The sequence below is a fragment of the Meriones unguiculatus genome, chromosome 5 (assembly GCF_030254825.1).
Source record: "Meriones unguiculatus strain TT.TT164.6M chromosome 5, Bangor_MerUng_6.1, whole genome shotgun sequence".
NCBI classification, from domain to species: Eukaryota; Metazoa; Chordata; class Mammalia; order Rodentia; family Muridae; genus Meriones; species Meriones unguiculatus.
In genome coordinates this window covers 117,940,408-117,952,930 of record NC_083353.1, presented here as the reverse complement: position 1 = coordinate 117,952,930, position 12,523 = coordinate 117,940,408, and the positions used below count along the sequence as shown (strand labels likewise).

The following is a 12,523-nucleotide window of genomic DNA, read 5'->3' as shown; positions in this document are numbered from 1 at the left end:
ACAGAACTTCCAGAATAAATCTCTCTGTGCGTATAGAAAGGGTACTTATTGAAGTTTCTTACAGGCTGCGACCCAGCTAGTCCAAAAATTCAGAATTTGTTTGGTTTATGAGGCTGGATGTCTCAGTTGACTTTCTGTAGGTGCGCATCCCAAACAAGTACGCTCTTATGCAATGGTTCTCAACCTTCCTAATGCTGAGACCCCTTAACACAGTTCCTCATGGTGTCATGACCCCAACCATAAAATTATTTTGTTGTAACTTCATTACTGTAAATATGCTACTGTTATGAATCATAATGGAAATATCTGATATGTGACCCCTAGATAGGTCATGACCCACATATTGAGAAACATTGCTCTAATGTTAGTGAAGAATTGGACTTCCTAGCAAGGTGAGAGGAAGCAGGCAAAGAGCAAAAGCTTCCTTTTGGATGCCCTTACATAGGTTTCCAGCAGAAGTTGTGGCAAAGATTAAAGATTAAAGTCTTCCTGCCTCAAAATCCAGGCAAAGGTGTGTGTCTTCCTACTGCAGAGGTCTGAAATAGAAGTGGATTCACCCACTTCAAACCAAGTAAAAAGAGCTCAGAGGTATGCACTCCATTTCTGGATTAGTCAAGTTGACAACCAAGAAAGCCATCAAAGGTTTCCAGGACATGGTGTGGCCGATGTTAGAGGTGGTTTTTCCAGATCAAATGATCGGGATTAAAGGTAAGAGAGAGTTGGCTCAGTGGTCAAGAGCACGGAGGATCCAAAGGATTCAGGTTCAATATCAGCATCCACATGGCAGATCACAAATTGTGACTCCAAGATCAGGGCCCAGGAAGACTGAAATGCTGGTCAAAGGTCAGGATGGGGAAAGGAAGTCAGCAATGGCAGGGAACATCTGCTGAAGCTTCTACTCAACTTCAGGTAAGCAAGTCATTACTACTCTGTCTTGAAAACAGATTCTAATATTTAAGGACCATCTTGCTCTTCAATCCGTAGTCTCTTTTTCTCTCTGCCTTCCTGTAGTGATCTTATTTGCTTATGATCTGACATTTCAGTCCTTATAACTTTTACCAACCTTTAGACTAGATAGGAGAAGAAAATCAGGAACAGTCTGGCTCATTGTCTAAGACAAAACCTTATCTAAATGATGAAGTTTATGTGCAAAGTTGGGTGGTAGCTGAGGCAAGATTTTCAGAGGAAGCAGACACCATCAGGCTGTGTTAACTGAAAAGATAGTGATTTTGATATCAACTGAGAGCCCGCAGAGCTGAAGTTGATGCAGGTTTGGGCTTTGCAATATTGGATGAGCTGGAAGCTTGGTAAAGCTGCAGCCACAATAAACACTGGTTCTTTGGAAGAGCAGAATCCACTTCAATCTGGCTTGAGTTTCATTATTTCTGGACAAGTGTTCCGTGTTCTTGAAGTAACACTCTTACACTAGCAAACCACTGTTTTTTTAACTCCTCTTCTCTTCGCTCTTGCTTTTTATACACTGCACACTTATGGCATGTGTAAGTATATGCGTTTGCACTTGGTAAAAATGAAGCTGTTTACCATGTATTACACAGCATCTTACCACATAGGTACAAACACTCTTTTTATTAAGAATCACTCCTGAAAATTCATATATTTGTCTTTTTAGCTAATAAAACATATGTTTAGCGGTCTCTCTAGGTGTTTATTATTGCTTCTCTCTTTAAAAAAAAAGCAGAGTGAAGGACACATCATCATCATGTTGTTGGATATGACAGGACTTTTCCTTCTATTATCACTGTCCATTCCATTAGGGGACCATAACACACTCCACACCTTACACCTCAAAATATGCACTGTGTGCTATTTCCTGTTTATCTGTTGTACTTAGGTCCTTAGCTAAATGCTGAAATGCTGACATGAATGTTGTATCCTTCCAATTTATTTATTGCAAATCATAATGCAATGAGACCTCTCATACGAATCTGTTTCTGCCCTCTGTGGAGCACACACTGAGGAATGGAGTAGCTGGTCCCTGGATGGGTCATAGCTCTGTAGCTGTGTGTTGCCTTTATCTGCATTTCAGCAGATCCCTGAAATATAAGTATTGAATATTATTCAAATAGCCAAATCTAGATAATCTATGAGTAAAATTGTTCTAAAATTAGCACACATGTGCTGAGTGTGGTGGCTTGAATTTGTAATATAAGGACTTATGAGACAGAGCCAAGCATATATCTGTGATCTGAGTCCATCCTGGTCTACACAGTGATAACTGAGGCTAGCCAGAGCTATTGAGTGAGACCCTGTTGTAAAATAAACACTTCCTCCAAGTAATAACAGCAACTTTCATCAAAGCAGTATTTTTCTTAAAGAATCAGTGATAAGTATGGAACATTTTCAAATTCTAAAGCATTCATCAGTTTCATATATTTTATTTAAAGTTCACTTCATTTCTTGACATAACCTCCTACTTTGTAATTCTGTTTCTCTGCCAAACAGAAAGCTATGTGCTGAGAGGTGACTTGCTAAGGACTGATAAGGAGTGATTGAGGAATCACCTGACTGGGCTGGGTTGGTAAAGTGCATAGTAGGAAGCACATAGAGAACACAAGGCTTTTCTCCCTCTCCAGGCTTTCAAGTTTCAAACCTCTTCCTGAATTCAGTGAGTGACTTCCTCTTGGCTCACAGATGGGTGCTGCAAAGACTGAAGAGGCGTCCAAGGGCATGCTGAAGACAGAGCCCGCTACTCCAGACTGCCTGCAAGAAGTAGACATGGGTAAGTATTTCAATGTGATTGAACCAAACTAAAAGGACAGAGGGGAGATTCACCAGGAACACATAGGAGCTGACCCTCTTGCCTGTTAGCCTGTCATGGTGGGTCACTTTGAAGTGGTCACGATTGAAGGCCTCTGTTATACTAGTTTCTCTAACAGAGTATAAAATGCTCAAGTGTTTCTGGGCAGGAGAAACAAACAATAAATTTATTCTAAGAGCCCAAGCCACAGCTTTGTTTTTGGTTTGGTTGGTTGATTTAGTCTTCGTTTTGTTTTTCATTCTTTTCTTTACTCTGTGTTTGGTGTGGGTGTGTGTTTAGCTTGCTGCTTCACTCTAGTGAAATACAGGAAGTTGCTACAGAACATGCTCGTTATGTCCCAGAGTGAAGGAAACTCTAACGGCACAACTTTCAATGTGCACAGCTGGGGATGTCATCTATGGTGCTGGGACTCATAGTTCTCAGGCCCACTGTGATTCAAAAGAAAGGAGGGAGGTGAGGTGCCTTGGGGGGCTGGCTGAACCCCCTCCCCCAACCAGGGGCTCCTCTGGCACATCTATGTTGTGGTACATTATTGAAACAAAGGATCCTGTGGAATTTATGTTTCAGTCTTCAGAAAGGAAACTGTCTTCTGTATTTGAAAACTGTCTGCTTTATTCTTTTATTTTTATTTTCTCTACCTTCTTCCATTACTTTAATTTTTCTTTGCTCCCCTATTTGGTTTAGTGAAAGAATATTGGCTTTCCTTAAATACAGTGTTCATACTTAACAACAACAACAAAAAACAAGGTAGAGAGGAATGTAGATGTTTTTTCAGTTTAGCCAATTATTCTCATAGCTGAAACCACTTTTATTTGCTGCACAGTTTCATATACACACTATATTTCTGTGAGAGAAGTTAGCCTGAGGTGAGAATTTATCATTCTGTTTCTGTATATGCTTGGGATTTTCCATAACACACTAAAGGCCACATATGCAAATAAATAAATAAATAAACAAATAAATAAATAAACTTTCAGAAGTGAAACACCCACATGGGTGTTTTTGTGGCGGGAATATTTAAAGAAAATTTTGCATGTTACCTGACTGAAAAAGAGAGCCATGGAATTTGATTACTGAATTCAGAGGACATCTTTGTTTAAAGTACAACTACAGAGAAAAAGTGTTTGAGGGCAAGACGTTGGTATCAGTTACCAAACAAGGACTAAAACTTCCAGAAGACGAAGAGGAGAAAAATAAACAAGAAGAAAAAATGACAAAGTTTGAAAACCTCTGCAAAATTATGAAGGACATTTTGGAGAAAAAGGTTGAAAAGGTGGTTGTGTCAAACCGATTGGTGACATCCCCACGCTGTATGGTCACAAGCACATATGGGCGGACAGCAAACATGGAGTGAATCATGAAAGCTCAGGCCCTCCGAGACAACTCAACAATGGTTACACGGCAGCAAAGAAACATCTGGAGATCAACCCTGATCACTCCATTATTGAAACCTTAAGGCAAAAGGCAGAGGCTGACAAGAATGACAAGTCTGTGAAGGGTGTGGTCATCTTGCTATATGAAACTGCACTCCTGTCTTCTGGCTTCAGTCTGGAAAATCCCCAGACACACACTAACAGGATCTACAGGATGATGAAGCTTGGTCTAGGTGTCGGTGAGGATGGTCCTACTGTGGATGACAGCAGTGCTGTTGTAACTGAAGAAATGCCACCCCTGGAAGAAGACACATCCCGCATGGAAGAAGCAGACTAAGCCTCACCAGAAGAACTATGTGTTTACACTGACCCTCATTCCTTCTGATGATATATTTTCCAGGGTTTTGGTTTATTTTTGTTAACATTTAAAGCATCTATGGCATGAAAACTAAGGTAAGATACAATTTCTTTCTACTTGTGATACTGTGATACTTTAGGTTTGATTCCACAGGTTGATAGAATGTTTAAGACATAATGTAACTTACTGTTAACTTTGTGGTCTGAAGTGTTTCGCTGTTGAGCTGGATTCCTTAGACCAAATCATTTGTCACTTTAAGTGTTCTGAGATATACATGTTTAGAAAGGACAAAAATTAAGATGGCTTAAGTTTCATCTTACAATTTTTTTTAGTCCCCTGTGGTTTTAATTCTGCATGTACTAGTCTTAGAAGAACACAAGTTAAAAACAACTTGACAAGAATTCCCCTTATGGCTTGTTTTTCAAAGTACAATCCCTAAGCTTCTTCCCTAGGTCTTGTAATTCAGCAAGGCTTGTGAATGGAAATAGTGCCCAACCACATTCTGCTTTAAAAGGACCCCGTTGTACAATGGTTAATAAACCTCTTGCTTTTGCAACGAAAAAAAAAAAAGGTAAATACAGATGAGATTAAAAGAAAAGAAAAGAAAAGAAAAAGTGTTACAAAGTTTCTGTGAACCCAAAATCCAAAAGATGTGGTATATTGTTTACCAACACAAAGAAAAATAAATTGGATTTAGTATAATGAACACTCTGCTCTTGTCCCTAAAAAGGGCTCTCTCTCTCTCTCTCTCTCCCTCAAGAAATTGTACCTAAAATGTACTGATGGTTTTAAAAACCCCATGGTAGGAACTGAAGAAATAGCTAAGAGGTTAAAGCACTTGTTGTTCTTCTAGAAACTGATTGTGAACATACTATATTTGTTTGCATTTGACAATTATTCCTATATAAAAATCAAAGTCATTTTGTATGTTGACATGTTTTCCCACAGCACTGTAATATCATTCATTATTTTTGAGTCTTTTTAATAGAAATTTATATGTAGATATATCCATGCACTCCTTTATCTTTATGAGGCTTGACTGTTATTTGTTATTCCTGCCCTATTGTGCTGGATAGGACTTTAGAGTCACACTAGAACAGTGAGCAGACACCTTGACCTTGTTCTGTGTTACTGGGGAAAACATTCATGCTGGCTGTAGTGGGATGTTTCTGTTGGTGTATCATAGACACATGTCTTAATTAGGATTTCTATCACTGGGAGAAAACACTATGACCCAAGCAATTTAGGGACCAAATGGTTTATTTGATGTTTATTTCCATATCCCTCTTTATGGCTGAAGGAAGTCAGGACAGGAACAGGGCAGGAAGCTGGAGGCAGAAACTGATATAGGCTATGGAGGGGTGCTACTTACTTGTGGCTTTGTCAGCCTGCATTCCTTTAGAACCTAAGACCACCAGCTCAGGGATAGCACCATCCACGATGGGCTGGCCCTTCACTAATTAGGAAAATGTAGGGGAAAGGAGAATATGACCTAGAAGTGATAGGAACTTCACAAAAAGACCAACAGAGCCAACTAACCAGGGCCAGGAAGGACCTGCTGAGACTGAAACACCAACCAAGGACCTTGCATGGACTGGACCTAGGCCCCCTACAAAGATGTAGTTGGTGAGCAGTTCAGGTCTCATGTCGGTCCCCTAATAAGGGGAGAATGGTCTCTCTCTGACATGGACTCTCTTTTCAATTACTTCCCCTCTGGGAGGTAGGCACACTCAGCACTGATATGACTTGAGGAGCTGGGGTGGATGGGAAGGGGGCTCCCCTTTGCTGAGGAATAGGGGCAAGGGATGGGGAAGAGGAAGGGCTGGTGGGACTGTGAAGTGAGGAGGGATGGGGCTAAGACTAGTATGGGAAGGAAGAAGGGAAGGAAAGAACGAAAGAAGGAAGGAAGGAAGGAAGGAAGGAAGGAAGGAAGGAAGGAAGAAGGAAGGAAGGAAGGAAGGAAGGAAAGAAAGAAAGAAAGAAAGAAAGAAAGAAAGAAAGAAAGAAAGAAAGAAAGAAAGAAAGAAAGAAAGAAAGAAAGAAACATTAAAAACAAAAATTGGAAACCACAGGATTTCCCTGTGTAACAGAGCCCATGCATCATCCTGGACACACTTTCTAGACCAGGCTGTCCTTGAACTCACAGAGATTCTTCTGCCTCTGCCTCCACAGTGCTGAGAATAAAGGCTTCTGCTACCACACCCACAGGAGATGTTCTCTTGTTTGAGTTCTCTTGTCTCAGATGACTTTAGCATTTGTCAAGTTGACATATAACTACCCAGCAAAAAACTTTTTGATAGGATAAGGAAGTTGCTTTAATTCCGAATGTGTTGATAAATGCTACTTTGAATTTACATTGCATTTTGCACATGATTTTGCTGATTTTATTGAAATGCTGTTTTTAATTTTCTTATTCTGTTAATATGTTGAACTCCATGTACTTTGTTCATAAGAGTTAGTGGGTTGGTTGGTCCCCTAAGAGTTAGTTGGTTGTTGGATTAGTTAGTCAATTAGTTGTTAGTTAGTTAGATACACAGACAGGTTGAAAGAATGAAGTCTAATTTAGTTCATCTCAGTCTTACTCAATTTTAGCCAAAACTGGTCTTGAACTCCTGACTCTCCTACCTCTACTACCAATGTACTGGAACCACAGTCCTGTGCTACCACACCTGGCAGGTTGCTTTTATACTTTTATTGTTATGTACCCTATGTCCTAACCAGGTCTGTTCTTATGGAACGAAATCTATATATAACCTTATTGATATCTCTGTTCAACCTGAGCTTCACTCGTTCTGTTTCTTGCTCTTTGACTGGCCCTTAGTTCAACAACTGGAAGACTCTGTGACAAAAATTCCGTTTCCCTTTCCTCTAGTCTTCTCGGAGCCAAAGTCATCATTTTCAGACTGAGACCATTGGTGAAGGGGGTTTACACTAGGGAGTGAAATCCAAATCTACAGTGATTCTGGGTAAAATTATCTTTTTCTACAAAAGGTTCCTGAGATTGATGTTCTCATGTTGATATTTTCAGGTAAAAAGCTCCAAGGAAAATGTCTCAGAATTGCCTCCCTTGAGTCTCCTGCTATGCTTTACATCAGCTATGTAGTGATCACAGTCCTCACTGTAGCAGTAATTGTGCTTTCTGTTGCTTTGGCAGGTAAGTGACTTATTTTCCAAATTCTGTAATATTCTATCCACATTGACAACCTCAGTAAATACTTACTGACTACTGTGAGCCAGGCACTATGGGAAGGGCTTGAGAAAACACACTGGAACTTCCTGTTCTCTGGGAACTCAGGCTCCAGCAGGAAGCTGCAGTGAAGGAACAGCACAGGCTGTGGTGTGCATAGGAGGCCAGGCTCAGCATCCCTGGGAAGATGACATCATCAAGCTCTAGGCAGAGATGCAGGAGACATATGTCCACCCGGGGTAACTGTCTAAGGCAGAGAACAAGGAGAGCAATACCCAAAAGAGGAACCTCAAGGAAGTGTGAGGACAAAGAGGAGTAATATGGCCAGGAAGACACAGTGGCTCTCCCCATTACCCATGGTTTTAGTGACCATGTTCAATTGTGTTTTCAGCATATTAAATGGACAGTTCCTGAAGTAATCAATTTTTAGGATGTTAGTACCACAGTGTTCAGAATAGTGTGATAAAGTCTCACACTGTCCTCTTAGGCACGTGAACCATCCTTTAGAGCAACATGTCCACACTGTGTATGCTACCTTCCCAACAGTTCTTGCTGCTATCTCGATCATCAGGCCGACTGTCAAAGTAGGTGTCCATACAGAGTGCTTGTTGCTGTAGCAACCCCCACTGTAGGAAACAATCATCCAAAGCACAAAAGTGAAGACGTTATAGAAATCAATGCACTTCCAGGGAGCCCTGCTGTCAGTGAGCACCTGAGAGGGAATGGGACTCAGACCCAGGGAGGGAGACCTTTAGATAAAGGCCCATTGTGTTCAGGAGAGGACTCCTACAGATCAATTGGGAAAGCTACAATCAAATTCACACCTCACATGTGAGCACAGGAGGGGAGGCCAAAAAGAGACAACACATGCTTGTAATAATGCATTGTGTTTTCTAAATTTTAGTAAGAAAGAATGAACAGACACCAGTGAAAAACACCTATGCTGCTTGCCCATTACACTGGATTGGATTTGGAAACAAATGTTTTCATTTTTCTGAATCCACAAGTAACTGGACCTTCAGCCAGACCTCCTGTGTGGCACAAGAGGCACAACTTCCTCGATTTGACAACCTGGAGGAGCTGGTAATGATCAGGGATTGGGTTGTTTCTTTGTTCTGTTGACTATATATTGCCTAGAGATAGGGAGTGTAAAGATGAAGCATGAGGAAGTTTCTCACCTCAATCAGGTGGAGACATGGGGAACATGTGAGTGTGTGCTTTTGTGATGGTCACACACATCTGGATGAAGCTCTGAGACGTTGAAGAAACATTACTGCATGTCGTGCTCACAGTTAGTCTGAGAGGTCAGAGGTGCCATTTTACCCAGATACCTGGTGGTCATGAGTGTTTTTCTCCAAGCTGGCACATGTTGTATACTTAAGGTGACAACTCTTAAGAACAGCAAGGGGTGGCTTAGCCAGGAACCATGCCAGCCACACTGGGGTGTGTCATTAAATTTGGTACTTTAATAGAAATGAGGTACTTTAGAATTACAGATGTCAACTGGGTCCACTGAGAGCTGGAGGCTGTTACACCTCTGTGACCCTCAGTTACACCCTCCTGACATCTCTAGAGGAAGCTGTGGAGTGGAGAGCCTCAAGGATCATCTGAAACAGAGACACACATGTATTTGCTTTCTGTGTTTCATGACAGGGTTTCCTAAGGAGATACAAGGGGACTTTGGACTACTGGATCGGTTTGCACAGAGAGTCACCACAACTCCCTTGGAGATGGACAGACAACACTGAGTATAACAGCACGTATGTTTGCAGATGCTTTTCCTTCTACCGTGTTCATGTGCTGTGATCACATGTGAGTTGTGGCTCTGAGAGATGAATGGCTGCTTAACGTGAGGCCAGCTGTACTGGAGAGGAAGAATAATAAACTCTTGGGTTGCAGGTGTGCCTGGGAGGGAGGGTGTGTGCTACACACAGGAGTCAATCCCCAGCCAACTCCACATCCCCACAAACTTAAATCCTTTGGAGATTCTCCCATGTATTATTGGCCATCATTTCCAAAACCTTTACTTAGTGTGATTTTACTCAAATGATGGTGGCATCTGGGGGAGGTACTGTCTGCTTCTTTACCAACTTAAAACTTTTTGTTGATGATAAATTCCCTGTGTGGGATGTAGACAGAACCTCAGATGGGCAGTGAGGGCTCTGAAACCCTCGAAAGACTGTAGAACTGCTAGCCAAGACTCATCAGTCATTGTACAGCCATACCTGTCCACAAAAGCAGAGACTCCAAGGGCATTGGAAAACCACCCCTAAAGTCTTGTTATCCGTTGGCACAGGGGATAGTTCTTGGATTAGAGCACATTGTTTTACTAGAATTGTAAATCACAGACCCAGTCATGTCCATTATTAAAACCATTTCAGCAATTTAATAAATGGGTTTCCTACTATGTAAAATGCTTCAAAGCAGAACTAAAAATCCCTCTCCCTGAGGCCACCATGCCTGCACTTCATCTGAACATGTCAGCAAGCACCAGTCAACTGCTTTGTACACATATTAAAGGATTCATCATGAATGAATGACAAAGGTGTGGTGTTTATAAGAAAGCCTGGAAATACTAAAGCTGCCAGGTGCAAAACTGGCACAGGACTGTCTTTCTTTGACAACATTCATGTTACAAATAAGCAGGGAGATGGGTGAGATTTTGTTGCAGGAGTGAATGCAGTTCTGGGCTCCGCAGACTTACTGCTTTTGGTTTCTTTTCAGGTTTCCCATCCGGGGAAAGGAAAACCATGCCTACCTGAACAACAATGGGGTCAGCAGTGCCAGGGTCTATGCAGATCAAAGATGGATCTGTAGCAAACCCAACAGCTATACCCTCCAGTGCTAAAATTCTTTTTCTTCTTTCTAGCCTTTGCCAAAAGATGCTTTTAGCCTGTCATCTACAGTTGCTTCTCTTTCACATCTTCCCACATTGCTATCAAAAGGAACTTAGAATATTCTTGACATCCCAAATGAAAACCATCTTGAAGAAGTGTACATACAGGGGATTAGTAGAACATGGTTGAGTCTAACATAGATGTCGGCACTCAGACCTTAAGGGTAAAGAACAATTAATGTTAGTGAACCCCACTTTGACTTTTATGCAGAGAAGTCCTTCTTTTGAGTCTATGAGACCACAGAAATGAGTTCCCAAAAGTGTGTGTGGTTGTTATATGGTGACAGATACCTGTAAGGTGAGCTACTTGCAGATTGAAACAGGAGAGTCACAGGTTCACAAGTGAGAAGTGAAGTATGGGAAAGCTCCCATAATGATAGGAAAGATAGGAATCTGTAGCATCTGATAATTTGGGAAACATATTGTACGTTCCTTTCAAAATTTATATCAACACACAGAAAATTTAAAATTTAAATGAATTTGAAATTTAAAATGTATTTGAAACTAAAATTTAATTTATGCTCTTTAAAACTTAAGAGACCCTGGCAAAATTTTCTTCATTTTTTAATGTTTTTACTTCCAGTTTTACAGTTATAAGTATAATTATATAATTATACTGTTCTAAGTATAATCTATTTTCTAAACAAATACCATTTTAATTTCACCACATTTATTTATTTATTTATAAATCACAGTTTATTTTCTATGTTTTTTATATTTCATTATTTATTAAATTTTTATTTTTATATTAATTACAGTTTATACACCTTGTATAAACTTTATGCACCCGGCTGTACTCCCCTCCCTCATCCCTTCCCAATCCCATGAGATGAGAGAAGGAATCCAAATAATCCAATTAAAAAACGGGGTACAGAGTTAAGCACAGAATTCTCAGCAGAGGAATATCAAATGGCAGAGAAACACTTATTCAAGAAATGCTCAAAATCCTTAGTCATCAGGGAAATGCAAATCAAAACAACCCCAAGATTTCACCTTACACCCATCAGAATGGTTAATTTCACCATTTTATTGGATTTATTTCACATCAAATTGGAGTTAAACTCCTTAAGTACTCAATACTTAATTTTGCACTAGCATGCATGTTATTGGGTCCTAAAAAGAAAGTATTTAAAATCTTTATAGAGTTAAATACACTGAACTGATGAGTCCCAAAAAGGACTACAAAAATAACAGGCTACAAAGCATCTCCTGATCTTTTCATCTCTTTCTCTCTGTTTTGTTTTATAACTGTTTGATTTGCCAACAGGGGGTGGGGGCATGTATCCATGGTAGACCTCCTGGTCTCTGAGAAAAAAAAAAAAGATGAGGTGGGGAAAAGGAGGAGAGGGGAGAGGGAGTTGGGAGGGGAAAAGGAGATAGATGGGTGATGGAAGTGGACTGGTAGGAAAAGAGAGAGGGGAAGCTGTGATTGACATAAATTAAATAAACAAAACAAAAAAGACTACGTTTATATCTATTTGATGTGTGCTTATTGTTTGTATAAATGTGTGTGTGTGTGTGTGTGTGTGTGTGTGTATGGAACTGGAGTTAAAGACTGATGTGAGTGGTCATGTGGGTGCTGGAAATGGAACCCAGGTCTTTTGCAAGAACAAGTACTCCTAACTACTGAGCCATCTCTCTAGCCTTTTCCTCTTCCTCTCTTTTCTTTTATTGGTAGAGCTGAGCAAGCCTTGGGGAAACAGCATGTATCCATTTGCCTGCAAATTTCCTGGCTACCTTGCTTTTAATAGCAGAGTAGCATTCCATTGCATAAATGTGCCTCAATTTCTGTATCCGTTCCTCCATTGAGGGACATCTAGGCTGTTTCTAGATTCTGGCTATTACAAATAGAGCTGCTATGAACAAAGCTGAGCAAATGTCCTTGTTTAATGGTGTGGCATCTTTGGGGTATATTCCCAGGAGTGGTATA

At 40.5% G+C, this 12,523-nt stretch overlaps 1 protein-coding gene across 1 annotated transcript; it reads left to right on the top strand.

The window, feature by feature from the left end:
• Positions 1-2,611: 2,611 nt before the first annotated feature.
• LOC110539596 (C-type lectin domain family 2 member D11-like) lies at positions 2,612-12,009 on the top strand. The gene is made up of 5 exons (XM_060384275.1): positions 2,612-2,740; positions 7,539-7,664; positions 8,602-8,780; positions 9,351-9,457; positions 10,422-12,009. The coding sequence occupies exons 1-5, from the start codon at positions 2,653-2,655 to the stop codon at positions 10,543-10,545; spliced, it is 624 nt and encodes a 207-aa protein (XP_060240258.1). The 5' UTR covers positions 2,612-2,652; the 3' UTR covers positions 10,546-12,009.
• Positions 12,010-12,523: the final 514 nt, after the last annotated feature.

Coding starts and splice junctions, on each gene's coding strand:
- LOC110539596 (XM_060384275.1), top strand. CDS start 2,653: ATGGGTGCTGCAAAGACTGAAGAGGCGTCCAAGGGCATGCTGAAGACA. Junction 7,665..8,601: donor GCTTTCTGTTGCTTTGGCAG/GTAAGTGACTTA, acceptor TCTAAATTTTAG/TAAGAAAGAATGAACAGACA. Junction 9,458..10,421: donor AACACTGAGTATAACAGCAC/GTATGTTTGCAG, acceptor GTTTCTTTTCAG/GTTTCCCATCCGGGGAAAGG.